Below are 10170 nucleotides of genomic sequence, written 5' to 3' on the forward strand. Positions count from 1 at the left end.
AGTAGCTTTTCTACTCCGGATTGTTCTGTAAATCCGGCACTGTGGCTAACACAGCCTCTGGTTTCAGATGTCCTCAACGATGCTATCTTTGATGAAGATCACGACGAGATGGTGATTGTGAAGGACATAGACATGTTTTCCATGTGTGAGCATCACCTGGTCCCATTTGTGGGAAAGGTAAGGTCTTCGTTGTCGGTGCATCATAGTTCTAAAAGGCACAGTGAAAGCTGAAAGATTAGGAAAATGCCAGTTTTCAGCTGCTCATTCCCAATATGCCATTTATTCATAGTTACGCAGAAATATTTATGCTATCAACCTGGCTGATCTTGTAACTTAAGTGAAAAAACAGAGAAACTAGATGACCTTCAGAGACAAGACTTTCCTGTTAAATACCAAGTTAATAGGTTAAGATAAGAGGTGAAAGTTGCATTTTTTTTTTTTTAAAGGTAACTGCAGGCTCTGAAAATCCCTGCCCTTTATTTTGACTGAATGATGTTTGGTCCAACATGCACGTATGTACAGTGCGACACGAGCGGTAATGAGTGCGGAACTGCTTGTGACAGAGGTTGTGCTATTGGTGGGTTTAATATCTTTGCAGCACATGCCAGGAAAAATGAATCTGCTGCAACCTACCTTTTCGAGAGTATCTAGGTACAGGGGTGGGACCTGTTTGGCCCGTGGGCCATATAAGGCCTATCCAGTCACTGGCTCTGGTCTTGCCAAGGCAACCATAGGCAGGACTCGAAATGCAATAAATTCTGCTAAATGCTAAACTTTTTAAAAGATTATTTGAAAGGCAGAGTTACAGAGAGGCAGAGGCAGAGAGAGAGAGGTCTTCTGTCCACTGCTTCACTCTCCAAATGGCCGCAGTGGCCGGAGCTTCGCCAATCTGAAGGTGGCGGCGTCACCCGCTACACCACAGCGCCTGCCTATCAAGCTAATTTTTCAGTTGATAATTTGTATGGTTTGCAAATGATGTTATAAATGTCCAAATGGCCCCTGGCAGAAGGAAGTTTGCCCCCACCACTACCACTCTAATTTTATTTTGTTTTGATCTTTAATAAGTGTTTTTTTTAAAATTTATTTGAAATATTTGAAAGTCATAGTTACACAGAGAGAGAAGGAGAGGCAGAGAGAGGTCTTCCATCCGCTGGTTCACTCTCCAATTGGCCACAAAGGCTGGAGCTGCCCCAATCCGAAGCCAGGAGCCAGGAGATTCTTCCGGGTCTCCCACGTGGATGTAGGGGCCCAAAGACTTGGGCCGTCTTCTACTGCTTTCCCAGGCCATAGCAGAGAGCTGGACTGGAAGTGGAGCAGCTGGGACTCGAACTGGCGCCCACATGGAATGCCGGCACTGCAGGTGGCAGCCTCACCCACTATGCCACAGCGCCAGTCCCTGCTTTGGTTTCGATGAGACTTCCACGTCTTGGGAGCCATTGCTTGGACTGGGTGTTGTCTTTGGGATCGCACTGGTTAAGCCGTGTTTCAATTCTTCAGTGAAATGGTGCAGGATCTTCATGCCCTTTGTTTCGATTCCCACTCAAAGATCCGCTCTTGTCCACAGCTGATCTGGATGCAATGGCTGTGGCCCCCACCATGCAGAGAGCTTGCTCCTCTTAGATTTTCCGTTGGGATTTTGTAAGCTGAACCAACAGAGATGTCTGTGGTGTTAGCTATTGTTTTTTTCTGTTCATTTGCTAATGTTTTGCTGTTAATTGTGTGTGTGTGTATTGAATGATTGATATATATTTATATCTCACATTCAGATTTTTCTCATGTATTTAATTTCACCAGAAAATGACACAGATCATGTGATTAATAGACTTGTTCTCACATGTTTTCCTTACTGTGTTTGTGTAATTTTAAAAACGCTTGTGTAAGTGCCTCATGGTCTGAGTCTGAAGCTTCCAGACATTTCCAGCCGCGCCACCGCCGTGACGGACCAGATGTGGGTGCACCGTGTTCTGCCCGTGCTTTCTCACTGCGTTGCGGAGCTGCACGGCGTGTTCCCTTTGCTCATGGTTGCTGTGTTTTCTCTGAAGGTGCATATCGGTTATCTTCCTAACAAGCAAGTCCTTGGCCTCAGCAAACTTGCCAGGTAAGGGAGACTGCGTGGTGAACAGGAAGACAGGTGGGGAGGGCCTGCCCATGTAGGTCGCGAATCTCTTGTCACACCTACTCTATCCACTCGATGGCTCCAACTCGGAATCCAGGGTGAAGTTCATCTCCCATTGCAGAGGCACACACGCGTAGCAGGCCTCAAACACGAACACTCCTCTCTTGACATCCCCGTTGCCTCCCCCACCCCAGCCCACATCCCTGAAATCTCAGCTCACCCCTTTGCTTTCCTGGAGAGGAGCTGAGGTTACCCCTAGTGCATCCTCTTGGCCATTGCGGGGAGGGGTAGCTGACAGTGAGAGGTAGGAGAGGAAATGTGGGCAGGGGGCCGCCTGCGCTGCAGCGTTGTCAGACTTCAGGCAAATGTCTGGCGATCCCTGCCTTCCACTGGACCCGAGTGTCTCCAGGTACACCTGCACCTGCCTGCCTGCCGGTCCGCGTGCAGGTTCTTTGCCTCTGCAGGTGCAAGACCGCACCTTCCTTGGTTCTGCTCAGCCTTGCTCCGAGACCAGGTTCACGCTCTGCCCCCCTCTCTCTTCCGTTGTCTTTTCTGTTCTTTATCCTGTGGATTCACGCCTTTTCGTTCTGTGTCACCGTTTGTTATTTGGATTTCAGGAAGGCGAGGTAGTGCGTGTGTGTGCTCACCTGTGTTTAACCAGAGGTCAGAGTGAGTGTCTGTGTTTGTGGACCTCTGATGGGTCCCCGGCAGCAGTATTTTATTGCCCTTAATTAACCTTTTTTTTTTTTGCTGTGTTTGCAATGTCTCAGTTCTGAGATAGTGGATCCTGGGTGGTGACACTGGTGCTGGGAGGGGAGGGATGTGTGCATGTGTTAAGAACAAATGGAGCGGCAGTTCGCGGTCAAATGGCCTTTTTAAAAAATAACCGAGCGAAGTTGGCAGAGCTTGGTTGAGGCTGCGGTGGCCGTCCCGTGATGGGATGTGCGCACCTCTGTGGCAGAGCGACTGTGCTGTGGCTCTGCCGCTCCTTGGCTCTGCCCCTGGCTGGGACACACCCCAGCCCAGCAGCGGGGTCCCCATCCTTTCCAGTCCCGTGGTGGAATCTCTACAAGGGACCCAAGCAAGCCGACCGCTGCCCCCCACCGCTCTTCCATCGACTTTGCTTTCGCTGCCTGTTCTCCTTCATTTTCCTTAGGAATTGAGGAGAGGGTAGAAAAGGGAAATGTAACTTCCCCACTTTGTGACCTCGTCCCTGCCCAGCCACCTTGCCACCAGACAGAGCTACCTGGCACACGAAAGGACAGACGGTGGCTGTTAGAGCTATAACAGCTGGGCTGCAGTGAGGTTCTTACACCCATCCCGCAACAGCCGGGCTTCTCGTGGTGGGAGCCGGGCCCGGCGGCAGTGCCAAGGGGAGGCTGGGAAGGGTATTGGCAGTGACTGGCAGTCATTCAGCTTGCTCTAGTCTCTGTTAATGAACCTCCCACCCGTGAGTTCCTCTCTTACATCACGATATATAACATGGAGTTTGTGTCCACTGTGAGTAACAGTATCGTCACTAGAAGCAGCTGTTAGCATTTTACACTGCATAGCTGTGGGTGGGCGCCCTGTGTGTGCCCTGCCTTCAGTGAGGTTGCCAGCCCTACCCCTTTCCCACTGAAGCCTGCGACAGCCTGTCCAGCTTGCAAGGGGCCGTCGGCGCGTTTCCTTTAATATTGTATGAAAGCGGGCAGACCACTTAGGTCTTGGCGTAAACAGACTTCTCTAAAGATCACACTTGTCGGGTGAGATGGACATGTAAGGGGACATGGATTCTACAGTGCTCCAGTGAGGTCATGGGATGAATGGTAATTGAAGGGTAGAAGGGCCTCATCTTGGTTATTTCCTTTCCTAGTTAAAGGAAATGATCCCAAGTATTTAAGCTTCTATGAAACAATACAAAGAAGTTGATTATTAACATGGGGATTTGTCCTCATCGTAATAGGATTAAAATTTAAGAATAAAATGGAACTACACCAAAGAACTGAGTGTATATTGCTTTCAAATATTTTGTAAAAAAAAAAAAATTGAATAATGGGTCTGTTAAGCAGAAAAGGCTAAGAGTTTATCCAGCTGCTTATTCCTTGTAAGAAGGAAGAATATTTTTAGGGAATAAAGAGTAATAAAGAAAGCTGAATGTCTTAGCAAAACTTTACTGCTCATTTTAATCTTGTATGTGAAGTCTGTTATATGCTTGCCTTTAGATGAATGACCTTTTAGTGCCGGTGAAGTCAAATATCAAATGGTAAAGCCTTAAGTAACAAGAAAATGCCAGAAGGGAGTTGATCTGGTTCAACTGTAGTAGAATTCTAGAATAAGCTTAGTTTGAACAGAAATTCCTTTTGTTTCTGAAAATGTATCGCACATGTATTCATTGTCTTGCCTTAGCATAGCTGAGTGAGTGTAATTAAATTTTGAATTTAGAATTGGAGTCCCTCGGGGTAGTCACGGCTAATCTGCTTACTGAGACCCCACTGTGAAAAGACGTTGTACCAGCTGTTTGATGCCCAGAGAGAAGGAGAACATAGCCACCCTCAGGGAGGGTACACAATACGGGGCAGCAGGTGCCACAGAAATGCCTGCTTCGGAGGAGCCATAATGGCTGTGGCCTGGTGGGGTTGAAGAGATCCTGAAATGGAAGGACGAGCAGAAATCTGGAAGGGTATAGTTCATGCATGAACAAAGGCAAACAAGAGGAGGAGCCAGGCATAGGCCACTGGGTGGGGACCAGATTGATGGGAATAGATTTAGGCAAGCGTAACTAGGAGCTAGAAAGGTAGGGTGAGCATTAGCTTATAGAAGGAGTGTTTTTTCTCTATTATAAAAACAATGTTCTAACCCGTTACATTGAAATACAAATGAGTGAAAAAAGTGAAAGCTTTTGTTCATTTTGCTTGTTCCCCAGAGTTAAAGCTAGAGATTTCTTTTTCATATCTTCTTGAAAATTTCTATGAATCACAAACATATAGCTCTTTTAAAAAAAAGATTGATTTTATTTATTTGAAAGAGTTACAGAGAGAGGTACAGACAGACAGCGAGGTCTTCCCTCTGCTGATTCACTCCTCAAATGGCTGCAACGGCTGGAGCTGTGCTGATCTGAAGCCAGGAGCCAGGAGCTTCTTCCAGGTCTCCCACACGGGTGCAAAGGCCCAAGGACTTGGGCCACCTTCCACTGCTTTCCCAGGCCATAGCAGAGAGCTGGATCAGAAGAGGAGCAGCTGGGACTAGAACTGGCACCCATATGGGAAGCTGGTGCTTCAGGCCAGGGCTTTATGTGGGGCCAGCGCTGTGGTGCAGCTCTTAAAAACTAGCAAAACAAACAATGGAAAAAGGAGATCATGTTCTGTATTGCAACTTGCTCTGTCTTTTTAAATTAAATACCTTTGGAGTTCCTTGGACACCTTTGAGTCCAAAAAGTCCAAGTTCTCTTTCAAGGTACACAGAATTTCTTTGGTTGAACAATTCATTTAACCAGTCTGTGGTATAAATAAGTGTAGTTTACAACCTGAAACTGCCATGAAAAAAAGCAAAAACATGTTTTGCTGAACATATCTTTAATGTATTACCTTTGCATGCAGTGAATGTATCTGTAAGATAAATTACCAGAGTAGAACTTGCTGGGTGAGGAGTAGCGGTATTTGTGATGTTACCGAATGTCTCTCCAAAAAGCTCATGCCAATCTATACTTCAATAACAGAGGAAGTCTGTCTTCACCCCTTTGCCAACTCTGGGTTCCATCACTCTTTTGAATCTTTGCCAGTTGATAACAACGACATCCGTGTTTTCACTTGCGGTTCCTTCATAGGCTGAGGGTGAATCTTCTGGAAACTTTGTACTTTTCCCAGTGGATTGCATGCTTTTTTTGGTTGTTGTTGTTTGTTTTGTTGTTGTTTCCCCCCTCCCCAGAAACCTTTTATTTAATTAATACAAACTTCATGCTTTTCATAATTACAACTTTAGGAATATAGTGATTCTTCCCTCTGTGCCCACCCTCCCACGTGTACTCCCACCTCTTTCCCTCCTCCCTCTCCTATTCCCATTGTTATTTTTTACTAAGATCTATTTTCAATTAAATTTATACACATAGGAGTAACTTTATTCTAAGTGAAGAGTTCAACAAATTGTATGAAAAAAACTATTCCTCAATAGCTGAGGAGGGCTGTTTTGCATCATAAAACGTCAATTTCACTTCTATAGATTACGTTTTAGATGCTTTATTAGTTATCACAGATCAGGGAGAACATAGGGTATTTGTCCTTTTGAGATGGGCTTATTTCACTAAGTATGTTTTCCATTTTAATCTTATTTTGGTGCAAATAATAGGATTTCATTTCTTTTAACTGCTGTGTAGTAGTCCATGGTGTATATATCTCATAATTACTTTTTAAAAAATTTTATTTATTTATTTGAAAGTTAGAGTTACACAGAGAGAGGAGAGGCAGAGAGGTCTTCCATCCGATGGCTTACTCCCCAGTTGGCCGCAATGGCCGGAGCTGTGCCGATCTGAAGCCAGGAGCCAGGAGCTTCCTATGGGTCTCCCATGTGGGCGCAGGGGCCCAAGGACTTGAGCCATCTTCTACTTTCCCAGGCCATAGCAGAGAGCTGGATTGGAAGTGGAGCAGCTGGGTCTTGAACCAGTGTCCATATGGGATGCCAGCGCTTCAGGCCAGGGCATTAACCCGCTGCGCCACAGCTCCAGCCCCATAATTTCTTTAGTTGACAGGCATTTGGGTTGATTCCGTGTCTTAGCTATTGTGAACTGAGCTGCAATAAACATGGGGTACAGATAACTCTTTCATATGCTCATTTTATTTCCCTTGGATAAATTCCCAGGAGTGGGATGGCTGGGTCATATGTTAGGTCTATATTCAGATTTCTGAGGTATCTCCATACTGTCTTCTACAGTGGCTTTACCAGTTTACATTTCCACCAACAGTGGATTAGGGTATCTTTTTTCCCCATGTCCTCACCAGCATTTGTTGTTTGTTGACTTTTGTATGAAAGCCATTCTGAGGGAGGTGACGTGAAACTTCATTGTGGTGTTGATTTGCATTTCTCTGATGGCTAGTGATGCTGAGCATTTTTTCATGTGTCTGTTGGAGTTCCTCTTTAAAAATACCTGTTCAAGTCCTTTGCCCATTTCTTAACTGGGTTGTTTTGCTTTTGTTGTGTTTCTTGTTCTCCTTATATATTCTGGTCATTAATCCTTTATCAGTTGCATAGTTTACAAATAATTTCTCCCATTTTGTTGGTTGCTGAGTGTTTCTTTTGTAGTGCAGAAGCTTCTCAATTTGATTTAATCCCATTTGTCAAATTTGGCTTTGATTGCCTATGCTTCTGGGGTCTATTCTAAGAACTCTTTGCCTGTGCCAATGTCTTGCTGTGTTTTCCCAACATTCTCTAGTAATTTGGTGGCATTGAGTCATAGATTTAGGTCTTTGACCCATTTTGAGTGAATGTTTGTGTAAGGTGTAAGGTGGAGGTCTAGTTTCGTGCTTCTGCATGTGGAGGTCCAGTTTTTGCAGCACCATTTGTTGAGGAGACTCTTCTTGCTCCAGGGATTGATTTTGGATCCTTGGTCAAAGATAAATTGGTTGTACATGCATGGATTTATTTCTGGCATTTCTATTCTGTTCCATTTATTTATGAATCTTTTTTTGTACCAGTACCAGGCTGTTTTAATAACGGTCCTATGTTGTCTTGAACGGTCCTAAGTATGTCTTGAAATCTGGTATTGTGAGGTCTCCAGCTTTGTTTTTGTTGTATAATATTGCTTTAGCTATTCGGGGTTTCCTGTGTTTCCATATGAATTTCAGCATCATTTTTTATCTGATAAGAATGTCCTTGGTATTTTGATTGGTATTGCATTGAATCTGTAAATTTCTTTCATTAGTATGGACATTTTGATGATAAATATTGATTCTTCCAATTCATGAACATGGAAGATTTTTTCATTTTTTGTGTCTTCTATTTCCTTGTTTAATGTTTTGTAATTCTTATTGTAGAGATCTTTGAGGTCCTTGGTTAATTTTATTTCAAGGTATTTTTTTTTTTTTGGTAGCTGTTGTGAATGGGATTGATCTTAGAGGTTCTTTCCCAGCATGGCATTGTCTGTGTATACAAAGGATGTTGATTTTTGCATGTTGATTTTATATCCTGTTACTTTACCAAGCTCTTCTATGAGTTTCAATAGTCTCTTAGCAGAGTCTTTTTGGATACCCTATATGTAGAATCATATCATCTGCAAATAGGGATAGTTTGACTTAATCCTTCCCAATCTATATCCCTTTGATTTCTTTTTCTTGCCAGTGGCTCTGACTAAAACTTCCAGGACTATACTGAATAACAGTAGTGAGAGTGGGCATCCTTGTCTGGTTCTGGATCTCAGTGGGAATGCTTCCAATTTTTCTCCATTCAATAAGACACTGGCTGTGCTTTTTTTATAAATTGCCTTCTTTGCATTGAGGAATGTTCCCTCTATACCGAATTTCTTTTTATTATTTTCTTTCTTTTTTTTTTTTTTTTTGAAAGGCAGAGTGGATAGTGAGAGAGAGAGACAGAGAGAAAGGTCTTCCTTTTTGCCGTTGGTTCACCCTCCAATGGCCACTGCGGCCGGCGCATTGCGCTGATCCGAAGCCAGGAGCCAGGTGCTTCTCCTGGTCTCCCATGCGGGTGCAGGGCCCAAGCACTTGGGCCATCCTCCACTGCCTTCCCAGGCCACAGCAGAGAGCTGGCCTGGAAGAGGGGCAACCGGGATAGAATCTGGCACCCCGACCGGGACTAGAACCCGGTGTGCCGGCACCGCAAGGTGGAGGATTAGCCTGTTAAGCCACGGCGCCAGCTTCTATACTGAATTTCTTAGAGTTCTCATTATGAAAGTGTGTTTTTTTTTTTTTTTTGACAGGCAGAGTTAGACAGTGAGAGAGAGACGGAGAGAAAGGTTTTCCTTTTTCCGTTTGTTCACCCCCCAAGTGGCCGCTATGGCCGGCACATTGCAGCTGGTGTGCTGCGCTGATCCAAAGCCAGGAGCCAGGTGCTTCCTCCTGGTCACCCATGCGGGTGCAGGGCCCAAGGACCTGGGCCATCCTCCACTGCACTCTCTGGCCACAGCAGAGAGCTGGACTGGAAGAGGAGCAACCAGGACAGAATCTGGAGCCCCAACCGGGACTAGAACCTGGTGTGCTGGTGCCGCAGGTGGAGGATTAGCCTAGTGAGCTGCGGTGCTGGCCAGTGTGTTGTATTTTATCAAATGCTTTCTCTGCATCTATTGAGATAGTTATATGTGTTTGTTCAACAGTTTGTTATTGTGATGTATCATGTTGATTTGCGAATATTGAACCATCCCTGCATACCTGGGATAAATCCCACTTGGTCCAGGTGAATGATTTTTCTGACGTGTTGTTGCATTTGATTGGCTAGTATTTTGTTGAGGATTTTCGCATCTGTGTTCATCAGGGAAATTGGTCTGTAGTTTCTTTCTCTGTTGTATCTTTTTCAGATTTAAGGATTACAGTGATGCTGGCTTTATAGAAGGAGTTTGGAAAGATTCCTTTCCTTTCAATTGTTTTGAATAGCTTGAGAAGAATTGGAGTTAGTTCTTTTTTAAATGTCTGGAAGAATTCAGCAGTGAAGCCATCTGGTTCTGGGTTTTTCTTTGCTGGGAGGGTCTTTATTATTGATTCAGTTTCTGTGTTGGTTGTTGGTCTGTTTAGGTTTTCTGTGTTTTCATGGCTCAATTTAGGTAGTTTGTCTGTGTCCAGAAATCTATCCATTTCTTCTAGGTTTCCCAGTTTGTTGGCATACAGCTTTTTTAGTAATTTCTGATGATGTTTCTTACTTCTGTGGGGTCGTTATATTTCCTTTTTCATCTTTAATTTTAGTGATTTGGATCTTCTCTCTCTCTCTCTTTTTTTTTTTTTGGTTAGTTGGGCAATGGTTTGTCAATTTTGTTTATTTAAAAAAAGATTTGTTTTGCTGATCTTTTGTATTCTTGGGGAGGTTTCAAATTTTTGTTTATTCTCTAATTTTAATTATTTCTTTTCTCCTACTACTTT

At 44.1% G+C, this 10170-nt stretch overlaps 1 protein-coding gene across 2 annotated transcripts in view; it reads left to right on the forward strand.

Annotated features, from left to right (window-relative positions):
* Positions 1-10170, forward strand: part of GCH1 (GTP cyclohydrolase 1) — a 56855-nt gene that overhangs the window by 31140 nt on the left and 15545 nt on the right. For both annotated transcript variants that reach the window (XM_062205094.1, XM_062205093.1), the window contains exons 2-3: positions 68-177; positions 2043-2098. In XM_062205094.1, coding sequence (XP_062061078.1) covers positions 68-177; positions 2043-2098 — 166 coding nt within the window. The remainder of the gene's footprint in view (positions 1-67; positions 178-2042; positions 2099-10170) is intronic.

The sequence above is a fragment of the Lepus europaeus genome, chromosome 11 (genome assembly GCF_033115175.1).
Source record: "Lepus europaeus isolate LE1 chromosome 11, mLepTim1.pri, whole genome shotgun sequence".
Taxonomy (NCBI): Eukaryota; Metazoa; Chordata; class Mammalia; order Lagomorpha; family Leporidae; genus Lepus; species Lepus europaeus.